The sequence below is a fragment of the Notamacropus eugenii genome, chromosome 1 (assembly GCF_028372415.1).
Source record: "Notamacropus eugenii isolate mMacEug1 chromosome 1, mMacEug1.pri_v2, whole genome shotgun sequence".
In the NCBI taxonomy this organism is placed as follows: Eukaryota; Metazoa; Chordata; class Mammalia; order Diprotodontia; family Macropodidae; genus Notamacropus; species Notamacropus eugenii.
This window is the reverse complement of record NC_092872.1, coordinates 292,470,959-292,489,223: the sequence shown is the minus strand read 5'-3', so window position 1 is coordinate 292,489,223 and position 18,265 is coordinate 292,470,959. Positions and strand designations below refer to the sequence as shown.

The window sequence follows — 18,265 nt, the reverse complement described above, 5'->3', positions numbered from 1 at the left end:
ATTAGAATATGATATTCCAGAGGTCAAAGGAGATAAGATTAAAACCATGAATCATCTACCCAGCAAAACTGAGTATGGTACTTCACAGGGAAAAATGGAACTTTAATGAAATAAAGGACTTCCAAGCATTTTTGTTGAAAAAGCCAGAACTGAATAGAAAATTTGACTTTCAAATAGAAGGCCCAAGAGAATCATGAAAAGGTAAACAGGAAAGAAAAACCATAAGGGATTTATTAAAGTTGAACTGTTTACATTCGTACATGGCAAGATGGTATTTTTAATTCATAAGACCTTTCATAGTATTAGAATAGTTGGAGAGAATATATAACTGTGTATATGTGTGTGTGTGTGTGTGTGTATGTGTGTGTATGGAGAGAGAGAGAGAGAAAGAGAGAGAGAGAGAGAGAGAGAGAGCACAGGGTGAGCTGCATATGAAGGGATGATATCTAAAAATAGAATATTTAATATTCAGAAGAATGTAGTAGGAGAAAGAGAAAGGGAGAGGTACAGTGTAGTAAATCATATCACATAAAAGAGGCAAGAAAGAGTTTGTACAATGGAGGGGAAGAAGGGGAAAGTGAGAGGAAATAAGTGAGCCTTCCTTTTATTGGATTTGGCTTCAGGAGGGAATAACATATACACTAAATTGGATATGGAAGTTTATCTTACCCTACAGGAAAGCAGGGGGGAAGGGCATAAGAGAGGGGGATAAAAGAAGGCATGGCATATTGGGGGAAGGGATAGTTGGAAGCATGCACTTTAATGGTGGGACAGGTCAAAGAAGACAATAGAATACATGGAGAGTGGGACAGGATAGAGGGAAATATAGTTAGTCTCTTATAACATGACTGTTATGGAAGTGTTTGGCATGACTACACATGTATAAACTATATCAAATTGGTTGCCTGCTCAATGAGTGTGGGTGGGGAGGGAGGAAAGGAAAGAATGTGGAACTCAGAGCTTTAAAAATGAATGTTAAAAATTATTTTTACATGCAACTAGATAATAAGATATATAGGCAATAGGGTATACAAATCTATCCTGCACTACAGGAAAATAGAAGAGAAGGGGATAAGGGGTATGTGGGGAGTCATAGATAGGAGTGCAGATTGGAGGAAAGGTTAATCAGAATACATGCTATCCTGGGGAGGGGGAAGGGAGAGATGGGGAGAAAATCTGAAATTCAAAATTTTGTGGAAGTGAATGTTGAAAACAGAATTTTAAAAAAAGAAAAAAAGGAATTTGATATCATATTCCATTATGAGTCTTTTGGAATTGTAATTGATCATTATGTTGATCAGAGTTACTAAACTTTTCACACTTTATTATCTTTACAATATTACTGTTACTGTTTTGCTGAAACCATCCCCTTCATCATCTCTTACAACACAACAATATTGCATCATATTCATATACTGTAACTTTTTCAGTCATTCTCCAACTGGTGAGCAGGCCCTTGGTTTCCTATTCTTTGCCACCACAAAAAATAACTGCTATAAATAGTTTTGTATATATGTGTCCTTTTCCTTTTATCTCTTTGGAGTATAGACCTAGTAGTAGCAGGATCACGGGGTCAAAGGGTATGTACAGTTTAATAGCTTTTGGGGCATAGTTCCAAATTGTTCTCTAGAATTGTTATTAGTGTTTGAGAGTATTTTTTCATAAGGGTATTGATAGCTTTGGTTTCTTCCTGCAAAAGTTGCCTATTCATATCCTTTGACTATCATTTGGGAAATGACTCATTCTCACAAATTTCACTCAGTTCCGTATGTATTTTAGAAATGAGACCTTTATCAGAGAAATTTGCTGCAAAGATTTCTTTCCTAGTTCCTTGTTTTTCTTATAATTTTATCTGCATTGCTTTTGTTTGTGTAAAAATTTTGTCATCATCAAAACTATACGTTTTACTTCTATACTGTCTCTTATTGGCTATGAATTCTTCCCCACTTCATAGATCTGAAAGGTAGTGTTTTCCATGTGCCACTACTTTGCTTATGATATCACCATTTATGTCTTCCCAGTTGTTTTTGTCAGATATTGTGCTCCTGCTCTAGTAGCTGGCAACTTTGGATATATCAAGCACTAGTTTATTCTGCTCCTTTGTTTCTCTATGTTGTGCACTTAATCTGTTCCACTGATCAGCTTCTCTATTTCTTACCAAGTACCAAATAGTTTTGATAATTATGGCCTTGTAGTATAGTTTGAGATCTGATACTATTAGTCTTTACTTCCTTACATTTTTTTCCTTTGATTCCCTTGATATCCTTAACCTTTTGTTCCTCTAGATGAATTTTGTTATAATTTTTCTAGCAATATAAAGTAATTCTTTAATAATTTGACTGTTATAGCACTGAATAAGTAAGTTAATTTAGGTAGTATTATAATTTTTATTAAATTGAGGTGACTCATGAGCAATTAATATTTCTCTGATTTTTTTAGATGTCTTGATTTGTGTGAAGTATTTTGTAAATGTATTCCTATTATTCCTGTGATGGGCACACTTACAAGTTGTTTTGTACCATCTATAGTTATTTTAAGTGCAACTTCTCTTTCTGTCTCTTCTTTTTTTGTGGGGCTTTTGGGGGGTCTAACATGGTTTTTACAAGACTATGCCATCACCCTCTGTTAGCTGCTTTTGTTTCCATCTACTTAACATTTATTTTCAAAACCCAAGTTTGTTGGTAAATTCCAGTGCATACAAAATGATCTTTTCATTGTAAGGTCCTTGTGGACAGGTACTGTCTTTTGCCTTCTTTTTATATGACTTTGTGCTTTAGCACAGTGCCTGGTACCTAGTAGGTGCTTAATAAATTATTATTGAATTGAAATGAATTTTTTCAGAGAAATACCGTTTTAGCATCATTTCTCTTTGAACTATGAGAATTTTATTCTTAAATAGCTAACCTGTCCTCCTGGGCTGACATCCTCCTAAGCCTTTATTCCATGGGATCTTATCTTTCTTTTCCCTGAACTCTTTAAACTCTGACTTTCCAATTTAGGGTACATAATACGTACGGTCCAGATTTCTTCTCCTCTATCACAGACTGTCATAGGAAGTGGTCCCTTCTACCTGGCGTCTCATCATTTCTCCCTCAGCAACGAGTTTTTCCCTGTTAGTGAGAGTTAGATTCAGAGTAGAAATTCTCCTTGTTAGTTCCTCCATCTTTTGAAGGATGAAGTTGGCATTGTCAGAAAGTTATTCTTAGCTTCTCTGCTTGGTAATTGAAGTCCCCCATCATCAATATAGCATGCCTCTATGCCAGGCTTGTAATATTTCCCAGGCTCCACATCTGTCTCTTCTTTCTGTCCAGGTGGTCTCTAGTATTCTCATACTTAAAGTTTTTATGTGTCTGCATTGGTTAGACTCTTCATAACTTGTATGATCTTATGAAAATTATTCCTCAGAGGTCATTGTGATAAAAAACACTATGATCAACAAACAATTTAAGTAATTCCTATTTAGGTATGTTTCATAAGACTTATTTTGTAATGTTGCTAAAATGGGAGATCTTTATTGATTTCTGTGCAACTGCCTGATGGAATAAATCATGTGGCTTTGAGCCATTGTCAATGACATTTTTTCTCCTGACTCTTTGAGAGGAACCAAATCTTTCATATTTATGTATTCCAGCTTGTCATATTTCAGAAAAGCAAGAAAGAAGCCTGGAAGCTAGGAGCTTTGGGTGCCTGAATCCTTTAGTTTTTTTTTTTTAATCACAAATTTAAAAAATAGTTCAGAACATTGTATTCCCTATTAGTATTTAACTTTAGTAATTGTTCATTTTCTTGGTAGAGTAATGACGAACCAATTGTGCCCCCTTCTGGGGACTCTTGAAGCAACCCTTTCGTTATGGTTTTCACTGTTAATATTGAGGACTTTCCCTTTAATAAGAATGACATATAGTCCACTTCAACATAGCCCTTTCTAACTGTGGCACTAGCAATGGGTTCTAAATTGAAAACAATTCCTCTTAGAGGTAAAAGGTTGAGTAACAGGACTTTGGGAAGTAGGGCAACTATGAGAAAAATAAAATTATTTTGCAGGTTTGTGGATTGAAAGAATTTGTGAGACAATAATACTTCATGGTTTCCTTATGATTATGACAAGGATATTAAAATCCTCTGTATCCTTTAGACAGGTATTTGTAGAATGTGTTTAAGAGAGATATTCTTTAAATAGCCAATAACTGAGAGGAGAGAAAGGAAAGGAGATAACATTTTTGGTTTTTTTTACAACAGACCAATGCTTTGTACGTAACACCATTTTATTTTTTCTGAACACCATTCAATATGTCCCTTTTGAATGGTTTCTAGATAGATACATATAGAGAAATATTTTCAGAAGTCTCCTAATCCGTGTTTTTCTTTTTCAGCGTTGTAGGATGAATGAGGATACTGGTGTTGACTATGTAAAACCTTGGCAGCTGTCTGAAGTGATTGATGGTGGAGGTGTTGGAGTTATAGAAGAGAGCCAACATGCAAATTTGACTAAAGGCGATTTTGTGACTTCTTTTTCTTGGCCCTGGCAGACTAAGGCTATTTTAGAGGGAAATACTCTTGAAAAGGTAATCTCTAATAAACAGTGCATTTGTATTTTCCATAATTTTCAATTGATTTTTTCCTTGGCATTTCATTCTGCTTGATATCAAGAACATAACGAAATCATCCAGTTTCTTCTGCCTACTAAGTCATTAAATATAGCACAATCTATAGCAACAGTTGAGTGATTATTTGGTCTTCCCAATTATTTGTGTTGCCTGAAAATTTATATAAAGAATAAGTTGTATAGGAATTAACTGTGTTTTACTGAAAGTATTGTTAATGACTTTCATTTACTGTCTAAATCACAGGTGAAACAATTATGCTTAAAACTGAAGTCAAGGGACCTTTGTCACTTCATAGTAATAGGTAGGGGCTTTATGGTGGTATGATTTCAATTCTTACCTCCTCCTAACTTCCCCCTCAGTGATTGCCCTGCTTCAGGATTTGAAACTTTAATCATTAGTTAAAAGTAACTATTAAAATGCACATGTGTGTTATTACTACTAGCCTACAAGCATTGGGGTGGGATATCTCAACTAGAATTTTTTCTAACAGACAGAGATTTTTAAAGGACTGGTTTAGAAGACAGTTAAGTTTTGAAAGGAGAACATAGGGGAAAAGGGTCAAGAACTTGGGCTGCTACTGACTGAAGGAATATTGCAGCTGAGAACTAAGCAGCTGGAAGGCACCATGGGCATAATGAATGTTTGTAGGAAGGAAAGGTGTTTAAGGGGCAGGAGGGTATAGAAAGAGGAATGAAGAGATCCTGAAATTATACTTCACAGTTTTGCCTAATGATGGCCCTGATGACAGCCTCTAATAATTTTTGCATTGCCTGTCTTAAATGGTTGTAAGGAAACTACCATCTAAACCTTAAAGTGTTACACAATTGTGAGAAGTTATTATTTCATTATGGGGATAGATCTACAAATCAGATCTCTCTTGGAAGGAACCTTGAAGGTTATCCAATTCCATGCCCTCATTTTACAAATCAGGAAACTGAAACAGAGGAAGATTGAGTTACTTTCCCAAGATCACTTAGCTAAGTAGTGGAAGAGCTGTGTAGAAAAGCAGATCAACAAAAAAACCTAGAGCAGCTAAAACAGAGGTCATGGCCTCTCATGGTATTTTTTTGATTGATGAAAGAATGATCATAGTTTGCAATATTACTTGGAGATTAAACTTTTAATTTTTTTCAATTATCAGGCATTCTTTTCCATTCCTTGCCACTTCCTCTCATCCCCACTAAAAAATAGGAACAAAACCTCTGTAACAGATATTCATAGTCAAGCCAAACAAATTTCCATATGGACCCTCTGTGTTTCACTGTGACTCAATGTCTCTTACTCTACATTCTGAGTGTATCACCTTTCTGTCAGAGGATGGGTAGCATTTTTCATCGTTGGTCCTCTGGAATTATGATTGTTCATTGCACTGAATAGGTTTCTCAAGTCCTCCAAAGTAGTTTTTTCCCCCAATATTGTTATAGATTAAATTATTCTCCTGGTTCTGCTCACTTCATTGTGCATAAGTTCAAGTAGTTCTATATTTCTCTGAAATTATTTCTTTCATTATTTCTTATAATACAGTAGTATTCCATTATATTCATATGCCATAATTAGTTCAGCCATTCAAATGATGGGCACCCCTTCAGATTCCATTTCTTTGCCACTAAAAAAGTGCTACTTTAAATATTTTTATACATGTAGGACCTTTTCCTTTTACTTTGATTTGTTTGTAAGACTAATAATGGTATAGTGAGGTTAAAGGGAATGTACAGTTTAATAACTCTTTGGGTATTGTTCCCAATTGCTTTACAAAATGGCTGTATCATTTGCTCTATCAATAGCATGTCAGTGGCCCTGTTTTCCCACAGTCACATCATTTGATATTTTGGAAGTTGAGCTTTGGCTTGAGGCTTTGATGATAGATTCCATATTCTAATGTTGCCATTTTTGTATGATGGTTTGTCATAGTATTCTACTGAGGAAAACTCCTTCTACCAATGCAGGTTGGCAGCTGTTCAGCAGCTGAGTATGAGAGCTATTTGTGGTCATTGAGAGGTTCAGTGACTTTCCCACAGTCACACAGCCAAATGTGACAGGCAGAACGAGGTCTTCCAACTCTATTTGCTTTGCCATACTTTTTTCAGTCTAGCTTTAATATTTTAGTTTCCTTATCATACAGACACTTTACCTTATGGAAATTAATATTATTTTCCACCAATGATTCCCATTTAAACTTTAATAGAGATCCATAGTGTGATATAAAATATGTGCATATTTTATTTTAGGTAGACCCACAATTAGTAGATGGACACCTTTCTTACTTTCTTGGCGCTGTTGGTATGCCAGGATTGACTTCCTTAATGGGAATTAGAGAAAAAGGTCACATAACTGTTGGTTCCAACCAGACAATGGTTGTCAGTGGAGCTGCAGGTGCTTGTGGATCAGTGGCTGGCCAGGTAAATTTTTCTTATGATTACTTGATTTAAAAAAAAAATCTATAACTGAAGTCTCAATATAAAATTAGACAGGCAGAAGTGTAAGATTAAAAAGTACATGTAATGTTTTGCCCAAATATTTCTGGTAGAAGTGTTATGTATAAGTAGTCAAATATGTTACTAGTATTATTAAAAATAAACATGCTGTGGTTTGAGGATTTATTTGGGGTCTAGTTCTCCATTTATAAGAAACTTACAAAAAACAGAATTACATGTAAATGACTGAATGCTATGATGGAAATAATCAGAAAAAAACACCTCTCTGAAATTTCTTATTCTAATGACTAAATCTGTTAAATAACTTATCTGATTTTTAAAATTCCAAATAAAAGATAAATCATTGGAAACAAAAATATAGAACTTAGTATAGAGATACTCATTTAATATCACTCTAAATAATGTCATTTTACTATTACATCTTAATACATTATAACCAAACAACACTACAACATTGTGAAGTTGTGACACCATAATTTGGTACAAATCAAATAGCTGGTAGCATTTTGAGCTCATGTTTATTCCCCATTGGCTGTAACTTTTCAATATCAGTTGAACTTTTGCTGTGTTCTGAAGCATTACTTCTATGGAACTATACACTCCCTGGTTGTTTTACCTGATGATGTGTTTTTTCAGAACCAATGAATAGGCTTTAAAGCATGCTTTTACAGATGGGTATTTTACACAGATGAATGTAATAAACATATCTTCATAATGAGAACTTACAGAAGTACAATTTTTCTGAATACTTTTGGCATCTCTCAAGCTCAGAAATTTAGGTTCTCATGTAGCATTGTGATGTGTTAATGATCGGATGATTCCTTTTATAAAATCATATCTAAGATGTCTACTTATAAACTCAAAGTCACTCTGTGTTCTACTTCTGTCTTTATGATTTGTTTTAAACATCACATTGTATGCTGGCTTTGCTCTTTAAGCCTTTCAGTAGCATTTGGCAAAAAGTTTAAAAATTCTGACCTGACCTGAACTGTAGCAAATGCCAGCAGGTATTTGTAGTGGTTTACATCTTTTCCAACTATCTAGGTACTGTTATAAAAATATAAAACCATTTAATTTTGAGACTTTTATTCTTATAGATTGGTCATTTGGAAGGCTGTTCCAGAGTGGTGGGAATTTGTGGAACAGAGGAGAAGTGTGCCATCTTAGTCTCAGAAATGGGCTTTGATGGTGCAATTAATTATAAGAAGGGGAATGTGGCAGAACAACTCCATGAGCTTTGCCCATCTGGAGTGGATGTGTACTTTGACAATGTTGGTGGTGACATCAGTGATACTGTTATACGCCAGGTGACTGATGACTTCTTGATATAATTTGAATAATGAATGATTTTTATTTCTGTTATTTTGTGTGTGTATATATGTATGTATACATATATATAAATATATGTATATATATATACATACACACATACATATCCACACACAAACCCATGCATACACACCCCTACATTATTACTCAGAGCCATTAGCCAAAAAACCAAAAATTATGCCAAGCTCTATTTTTGCTCTGATAGAACAACTATCTGATAGTTTCTTATTGTATTCTGAAGCGTAATCATGCTTACTATCTAATTTGTGTAGCACCTACTAAGTATCAGGAACTGAGGATACAAAGACAAAGGCAAAGCAGATGTTTCCCTCGTACAGGAGACATTGTATACATTCATAAATTTGTAAAAAATAAACATAAGGTAGTCTTGGGAGAAAGAAGGCATTGGTAGCCCCTGGAATCAAGATAGTGAATCTGGTCCTTGAGCGGAGTTTTGAAGGAACATGGTAATTCCAAGAGATAATAGTGAGAAGAGAAGGAATTTTAGGCATATGGGGGCAGCAAATGCAAAGGCAGCCAAGTGGTACAATGGTTAGGGCACCAGGCCTGGAGCCAGAAACACTCTTAATCTTCCTGAGTTCAAATTAGACCTCAGACACTTAGTAGCTATGTGACCCTGAACAAGTCATTTACTCTGTTTACTTCATCTGTAAAATGTAAAATTTTAAAAGGTCCTCATCTGTAAAGTGATCTGGAGAAGGAAATGGCAAGCCATTTTTACCAGGAAAATCCCAAATGGAATCACAAAGAGTTGGACAAGACTGAAAATGACTGAACAACAACAGTGCAAAGGCAGGGAAATGGGAGATGGAGCGTTGTGAGTGAGAACCACAGGTAGGCCAGTATGGCTGAACCTTTGAGTATGTAGAGGAGAGTTACATGTAAGAAGACTGGAAAGGCAGGAAGGGGCCCATCTGTGAAGGTCAGTAAGTGAAAAAAGAGGAGTTTTTATTTGATCTTAGAGGTAACAGGGAGCCCCTGAAGTTTATTACATTTAGGAGTGATGTCAGACAGGCGCTTTAGGAAAATCACTTTGGCAGCTTTGTGGAGGTTGGAGTGGAGAGGAGAGACACTTGAGGAAGGGAAGCTGCTAAAATAGTCCAGGCAAGAGGTGTTGATGGCCTGAGCTAGGGTGGTGGCAATGTGAATGAAAGAAATTCCAAAGAAGGAGAAATGACAAGATCTGCAACTGACTAGATATATGGGATGGGTAAGAGGGAGGAAAGTGTAATTAGAGCAAGGCTAATGGCCTGGGATAGTACTGGAGATTAGAGGAACTTGGAGGTCATGATGAATATGAAAAATAGGTTTGAAAACAATAAGGCATTATCAGACTCTGAAAAAAAAATGACCAAAGAGCCACAGAGGTTATACACCACCTGTTGAAGTCTGAAAATACCAAAGAGCTCACAGAAGTTGTACACCAATTGTCAACTCTGACCTGCCAGCCACAGAGGTTATAGCAGAAGCTTTATACCAACAATCAAGTCTGAAAAACAAGATAAAATCAAAGAGCTCACAGAGTTTACAGACAAAAAAGCCTTTTTTATTCCACTGGATGGGGAGAAACTAGACAGGTATGCTAGGTCTCCTCTAAGACCAAGGCAGCAAGGCTAAGCCTTCTTACATATAGTTGTGGCTAGACAAAGAATGAAGCAGCGAGGTATGAACACACTAGTGAGGTGCCACAGTGACAGTGAGGTGAGTTTACATAGTGACAAAAAGTGTATTCGTGGCCGGGTGTCATGACCAGAACGTGGTTCCTTTGGGTGCTGTCTGAGCTCAGGGACCACCTGGAACTGGTTTAAGCCAATTCTGTGATTTAGCTGCAGCAGAGTTCATCCAGAGGGTGAATGCAAAGCTCAGGACACTTCTTGTTTGCTGGGCCTTAACTCAGGGAAACAAGGTGTCTCCTAAAAGAAGGCAGAAAAAAGAGAAGTAGTCTTAGAGGTGGGGTCCTGACAACATAAAGACATACAACTATAAGAGATTAGAATAAAATAGAGAAATGTCATGGAAGTGGGGGGTGATGGCAAGATCAAGGGTATGATGCTCAATAATAGACACCTGAATCTGAATAGGAAATATGGATAGTGACTCTTAAATGAGGACATTTTGCTGAGTGATGGTAGAGGGAGAGTCTGCAAGCATGAATGGGGACCACAAAGTATTCCATCTCTCCTCCTGGGACTAGTGAATTGGGGAGTGTGAGATAAGTGACAACCCATCTTAGAAAGAATGAAAATGATGAAGTATCACTGAATGTCAGGTCTCAATGACTGCCAGAAGATGAAAGTAGCATGAGAGAAAGACCTAAGAATCAAAGAAAGTTCTTAATTATGTAGAACAAGAATTTCAGAGAACAGAATAGAAGGGATAGAGCCAGATGTTTTGTAGATTGTTTTTAACATTTAGCTTTTTGCTAATTACCAAGCATTTATTAAGTACCTACTGTGTTCCAGTTATCATGCAGAGCTGGGGTTACAATGACAAAAATGAATAGTCCTTGCCCTCAAAGAAGACATTCTCTCAAATGAGATAATCAAATCCTTTTCACATTAATTCTTCTAAGTTAATGAATTAAAGTTGTTTCATCATAAGCAATAAGCTTTTATAATCTTTCATGCTTGTTATAAAGAATGTAGAGAATATATTAGGAAGAAAACAGAATTAAATTTAATCATGCCATACAGAAAGAAAGACATACATGGGTTAGGTGCAACTAAACGATGGCAGATGTTGGGATGTGCTCAAGGTTTCTCAGAAAGAAACAGAATTGTCATAGCTAGGCTTTGATTCTTCCTGTGTCACCATCATCCAGTTTCTACTTACTGCTCCCAACATTTCCAGTAGGGAAGCTAGGAAAGTAAACTGAAATGGCTCCAAGTGGATGAACATTTTATATTTTAAAGAGTTTTAGTGTTTCATCATCTGTTGTTATATGTCACTTTACTAGATTAGCATAATTTCAAATTAAGTGCATATTTGAAGATGAGATTATGTTTCCTCAGAGTTATAGAATTTAATATTACATTTTCTTTCTGGTTAGTAAGTTTCACCTCCCCTCTCTATATTCAATTGCCTACCACTTTATGTTCACAGATACGTCATGGATAGTCTCCCTTCAAAAAACAATCCCTAAGTTAATAGAATAGTCAGGATTTTTGTTTTCTTTTGACTGCCAAGGATACTTTCATTGACACGTATTCTATGAAAGCATTCATACTTTTTTCCATAAAGCAGCTCTATAGGTAATAATTATAGAGAAAAATCTATTTCTTAGGGGATAGTAATCTATTTTCTCTGAATAGATGAATCAGAACAGCCATGTTATCCTGTGTGGCCAGATTTCTCAGTACAACAAGGATGTCCCTTATCCTCCTCCATTGCTGCCTGAGGTGGAGTCAATTCTGAAAACAAGAAACATCACAAGGTATTCTTTATTTAGTACCATATTAAAAACATATATATACATACTGTATGTATGTTTATATACACACATAGATAAGCTTTTTTTGTGCAGAGCTGTTCCCCCATCCCATTTCAATAAATATTTATTAAGTGCATACTATGTGCCATGCATTGTGGTAAGTGCTGGGGATACAATTAATAAAAAGAAAGACAGTTCCTGCTTTCAAGGAGCTTACAATCTAATGGGAAAGACAAGATACAGGAAAGGCAGGGAACACCAGGGAGCATCTTTTTCCTTGGAGTTGAGACCAGATAGAAAAGAAGATGCAAAATGGAGAGAGGAGCGGAGAGACTAGTTTCTACCCTCTGTAAAGGAAGGCATTGGGAAGCTGTTGATACTTCACCTGCCAGCTTTCCAATCAGAGGGGAGAGGAGGCTGAGGGAGGTCATGTCAGTCAGGGCTTGATTTAGTATCACGGTGATGAGATTAGATGTAATGAGTTTATCGTGAGAGGGTCATCTTGTTCCTTGGAGTTGAAACTCAGCAGAGTAATGATATGCATTTTTTTATTAATTTATTTGTTTTCACTTTTGAACAATCAATTCCATATGTTTTAAATTTTCTCTCCCTCTCTTCCCACAATGGCATGCAATCTTATAGGGAGGGGTTCTACACATACATTCTTATTAAACTCATTTTCACCTTAGTCATGTTGCGTAGAAGAATTAAAATGAATGGGAGAAACCATGAGAAAAACCAGAGCAAAATATAACAAAAGAGAAAAGGGTCTGCTTCATTCTGCATTCTGATTCTATAGTTCTTTCTCTGGATGTGGATGGCATTTTGCATCAAGCATCCTTTAGAAATATTTTAGGTCCTTGCATTGCTGTGAAGGGCTAAGTCTATCAGAAACAGTCATTGCACACTGTGGCTATTACTGTGTATAGGGTTCTCCTGGTTCTGCTTCTTTCACTTATCATCAGTTCATATAAGTCTTTCCAGGTTTTTCTGAAGTCCACCTGTTTGTCATTTCCTATAGCACAATAGTATTCCATTGCATTCATATACCACAACTTGTTCAGCCATTCCTCAATTGATGGGCCTTCTGATTTCCAGTTCTTGGCCACTACAAAAAAAGCTGCTATAAATATTTTTGTACCTTTTCCCACTTTTATGATCTCTTTGGGATACAGCCCTAGAAGCAGTATTGCTGGATCAAAGGATATGCACATTTTTGTAGCCCTTTGGGCATAGTTCCAAATTTTTCTCCAGATTGTTTGGATTAGCTCACAGCTCCACCAACAGTGAATTAATGTCCCAACTCTCCCATATCTTCTCCAACATTTATCATCTTCCTGTTTTGTCATGTTAGCCAATCTGATAGGTGTGATGTGGTACCTCAGAGTTGTTTTGATGTGCATCTCTCTAATGGTGATATACATTTTAAACCAAATGAAGTCTAAATAGGTGTTGCTAACTCATGATGTTTTTCTCATTGACTCCCTGATACCTTTTATTTTCATAACATTTGTCTAAACCACATCTGGCTGAACTCAATATGATTAAACCGTGATATTTGTTACATGAAAAGATTTCAGAGACTTGGGAAAGTATCTGATCTTGCCTTTCTCCTGTTTTAGATTGCTCCCTTTTATTTTTCTATAGGGAAAGATTTCTGGTGTTGAATTACAAGGACAAATTTGATTCTGGAATTCTACAACTGAGTCAGTGGTTTAAAGAAGGAAAATTAAAGGTAGGACTTGATCCTGTGTCCTTATAAATTTCTTCCTTCTATCTTGTTCCTTAAATGTAGTAAGTCTGAATTTCTGTGTTGTTTGAAAAGTCAGCTTGTTATCCTGGATATAGTTAGTTCAGATTATAAAGCTAGAATAAGTGTCCAGTTGCTTGCCACCATTAAATTAAGTAAAAATCACTTTGATAGGAAGATTATTTTACTTTGTTTCTGAGGGAATTCCATGGTACTGAGAGAGGATTGGAATAAAAATCTCTAGCTCATGGATTCTCAAGGGGTGGTACATGGAGTTCTAAGGGATCACTAAAACCTTTTCAGAGGGTCCTTGAGGTCAAAATTATTTTGATAATAATCTTAAAAAATTATTGAACTCTTAAAACACTCCTCTATTTCCAAACTGTACATCCATTTGGGGCTGGATTTTCTTCATGTACTTTAACCAAAACAATGTGTCACACCAGATTGAATGTAGAAGCAGATAAGAGAATCAAGCTGTTTTCTGTTAAGCAGACATTAAAGAGATTTGCAAAAATATGTAAATCAATGCTGTGTTAGTCTGAGTTTTTTCCTTTATGGAAAGTTATTTTTCGTCCAAAAGGTCATGTAAATATGCAATAGATTTATTGTTGTTATTTTTGAATGAATAAATAGTTTAAATATCCATTTTATTTCTAACTTGAAAACAGTGTTAACTACATCTTATGTAAACAAAAACTGTTTGGAGTCCTTTGCAATTTTTAAGAGTGTAATAGGGCTCTGAGACCAAAAAGTTTGAGAACCAGTATTTTAGACCAGTGGTATCAAAATCAAATAGAAGCTGATCCCTGCAGTCTACATCTTCACTTAGAAAACCAGAAATTAACATATCCATGTTGTGTTGTATTGTATTTCTATTTATTTTGTTAAATATTTCCCAATTACATTGTAATGTACTTCAGAGGAAGTGTTGGAATTGTTGTGGGCCACATGTTTGACAACTCTGATCTAGACTATTACTATTTAATTGTAGACTATCTTAATGCTTAGAAGCCATTGCACTTACTTCCCTTCCACGTTGTCTACTGAGCTTCTTGAGAGCAGGAACTGTCTTTTGCTTTTCTTTATCCCCATCATTTAGCACAATACCTGTTACATAGTAGGCACCTAATAAAGGCTAACTAACTTAACTTATCCCTCATTATTTCTTCTTTTCACTCAGTCTCTGAATAAGAGGCAGATCCTTGTTACCTCTCTATTTGTGTACTTCATTTCATCCTCTCCCATATTCTCTGGAATGCTGCCTCTTCAGGAGACCAGTACCTTTTTGGATTGGTTGAAGATTGTTGACCTGGATGATTAACTTAATAGCAACCATTTACTAAATAGCTACCATGTGTTAGACACTAGGGATACAGAGAGAAAAATGAAACATTTTTCTTGACATCCAAAAGTACAATCTGTCTGTAGAGGCAATACATACAACATATAAATTGATCCAAATGTGTACCAAATAAACACAAAAGTAATTTGGTCGGGGAGGCACCAGCATCTTGGAGGATCAGGAAAGGCATCATGTAGGGGGTGGCACTTGAGCTAAGATTTGAAGGAAATTAAGGATTCTGAGAGGCAGAGTTGAGGAGAGAGATTGCCTACGCAGAGATGCAAAGTATTGTTTTGTGGTCTGTAGTTCATAGTCTCGGTTGCTGGAGAGACTAAAAGGTTAAGTGATTTGGCCAGTTAGGGGCAGGACGTGAACACAGGCTGTGTCTCTGACTGACTGCCTGTTATCCTATTATTATTATTAGGGTTTTATTGTTAATGATAATAAAGTCAAAGAAAAATGAAATAGGAGAACTCTATCATCTTTTATTACTTCAAATTACTTGGGTTCCCTCACAGCTTATTTACAGCTGTTTTATAGTCAAGGTTCCTTCAATAATTCCATGTTAACATAAAGTCTTGAATACCCTCTATTGCCTTCTTTTTTTTCCTTCAGGACAACCATTCTCCTTTTATTTTTAAGATTTATAAGTATTTTGATAGAGAACTAACAGTAAAATAAAATGAACCTGACACTGCATAGAGGCCATAAATAGATCTATCCATATGATAAAAGGGATAAATCTGATCCTGGCTCATTATTCATTCTCAGTTGTTGGTTCAAGTATGTACTGAATGCCTGTTCAGTGAATAAAGCACTGTACTTGCTAGACACTGAAGAGTACATGAAAGAATTAAAAGACAAAGTCCTTGTGTATGGGCTTACAATCTAGTTAGGGAGGTAAGACATTCAGTAGAGGGCCTACCTCAAAGGTAACTCCTATCCATCAGTGGTGTCACTTCTAGGGACTTGTCTACCAGGAGCTGAACACCTATAAGATAGCTTCTTGGTGACATCATCTACCATTATCTTTGGATAAGCTCTGGAGCTGATGAGAAGTTAAGAGTTCATTCTGGTACGGTAGCCTAGAAGACTAGATATTTACTTGCCCTGGCATTCAGATAGAGCTCCCTGCCACCTCGTGCCTATAATCCTAGATTCCCAGCATGAGAAATGATAAGCTATGGCAACTGCCCCTGCACCAGAATTCTCAGTTATATTGGGAGCAGAGAAAATGGGACCCAGTGAACTGGTTCTTCCCATATCTTGTGGCTAACAGACTCCTACCTCCTGTTTCCTATATCCCTGTAATTGAGGTTGTCATCTTCTGTGGTGAAAATTGACCTCTGCTAACAATCTTTACTCTCTCATGCCTATCTACCTTGCTCTTTCCCTCCTCAGCCTGTTTTCTTGTCCTCCCATTCTGTTATACTTTCTGGAGTCCCCACCTCTTGGTGAATCCCATCCCTAGATCCTTTCCTTTTGCATCCTTTCCATATTCTTATAATCATGCAAACTTGCCTCTCATAGATACTACATCCTTGGCCATCTTCTCTGGAACTAGGAGCTCCTTCCAACTGGGCTAGCAAGAGAAGTTGGTGTACTCCTTGATCCTCACTGCTTCATCTGTAGGGTCCCTTTACCCCATTACTCAGCAACTTGTTCTCCTTTGAAGTCCACTTCATCTATCTCTGTTACCCTATGCAAATCGTAGTCAGCCATTTCCTGGCTTCCAGGTGATTCTCCTTTCTTTCTCAAAGAATTCAATACCTGTCCCATAGTTTAACCCAAGAGTGGGGAACTTGCAGCCCTGAGGCCACATGTGGCCCTCTAGGTCCTCAAGTGCAGTCCTGTCACTGAATCTAAACTTCACAGAACAAATCCTTTTACTAAGGGGATTTTTTCTGTCAAGCCCTATGAAGTTTTAATTCAAAGGACTACACTTGAGGATCTAGAGGGCCTTGAGGCTGCAGGTTCCCCACCCCTGGTCTACCCATATATTCAGGGACTTGAGCATACATCTTGATATCTCTGGAACTCTCAATTCACCACCTTCTTCAACTGTCATTTCTTCCTCCCACCCACAGGAACAGTCACATCTTAGAACTCACAAAATTCACTATTTTATTAGCTGCTTCCTTAATCTGGAATTCTGGAATTCTCTCTCATTACAGCCTTCTTTATCCTTCCGTCTCTTCTGTTATCTCACTTCTCCTAAACTTACTCTTTGTTCTCAGCACAACTTCCCTACCCTCTCCTGCTTTTCAGTCTATCATCGCTGTACTGGCCTCACTTTCCTCCCTTCAGTTTGGACCCCATAGTTGACTCACTATTTCTGTGTACTTTTGTGTCTCTAATCTTGTGGCAGCCATGTGGCCATTTGCCATGTGGCAAACTCTGGGTATCTCCCAGCATTTGCCTATTCACACTTCCTTTGAATACCAAAGAATGCAGATGGAAGAAGTCACACAAGCACACTGACCAGGTCCACAAAATGTATGCTGCCTTACCTCCAATGAGTCTTTCCTTCCACATGGCCAGCTTTTAACTATGCCCTACACAAACCTTTTTTCTGCTCCCTCAAGTGGCTGTTCCATGTTTTCTCTTCTTTCGTCAGGCCATCTAAACCATCTTCTACTCTTCCCTCTTAGAAAAGAATCTCATTTTTTCTTTATTGAAAACATAAAGGTTATCTGCCATGAGCTCTTTCTTCTTTCCTTCGTCATGTCTCAGAACCCCTGTACACCATCTCCTCAGGCCCTCTTTTGCTATGATGTAGCTGTTTGCCAAGGCCAGTTCTTGTACTTGAGTGCTTGATACCTTTCTTTCCTCTTAGCTCTGGAATCAATCACTTCCCCCCACGTTTAGTCTTACCCTTTTTACTAGCTCTTTCCCCATTTTTAAAAAAAGCCTTCATTTGACCTTTCCATTTTTTTAGTCTACTAACCTATATCCTTTCTCCTTTTCATATCTAAATTCCTAGAGAAGATTACCTACACTTGCTACCTATACTTCCTTATATATCATTTTTCAACTCCATATATTGATAATCCCTTATTTGCCTTTAAGATGAAATACAGATTCCTCAGGTTGGCATCTAAATCCCTCCATAATTTGGCTCCCACCTATCTTTCCCAACTCACTTCATATTCATATTCAAGGACTATACATTCCATCAAGAGGCAGGTAACATTTTATCCTTAGTTCTGTGGAACTGTAGTTCATAATTATTACCATGATCCAAGTTTCTAAGTCTTTAAAAGTTGTTTGTCTTTATAATAATAATGTAATTTTATAAAATATCATATTTATGCTCACTTCACACTATACTTGATACAAGTCCTCCTA

The 18,265-nt window shown here is 36.7% G+C and overlaps 1 protein-coding gene across 2 annotated transcripts in view; it reads left to right on the top strand.

Annotated features, from left to right (window-relative positions):
* The window catches only part of PTGR2 (prostaglandin reductase 2), a 62,038-nt gene that overhangs the window by 40,806 nt on the left and 2,967 nt on the right, over nucleotides 1-18,265 (top strand). The window contains exons 4-8 of one of the 2 annotated variants that reach the window (XM_072629166.1): nucleotides 4,374-4,565; nucleotides 6,836-7,006; nucleotides 8,140-8,349; nucleotides 11,704-11,825; nucleotides 13,470-13,557. In XM_072629166.1, coding sequence (XP_072485267.1) covers nucleotides 4,374-4,565; nucleotides 6,836-7,006; nucleotides 8,140-8,349; nucleotides 11,704-11,825; nucleotides 13,470-13,557 — 783 coding nt within the window. The remainder of the gene's footprint in view (nucleotides 1-4,373; nucleotides 4,566-6,835; nucleotides 7,007-8,139; nucleotides 8,350-11,703; nucleotides 11,826-13,469; nucleotides 13,558-18,265) is intronic. The other variant, XM_072629167.1, reaches the window with a different exon arrangement.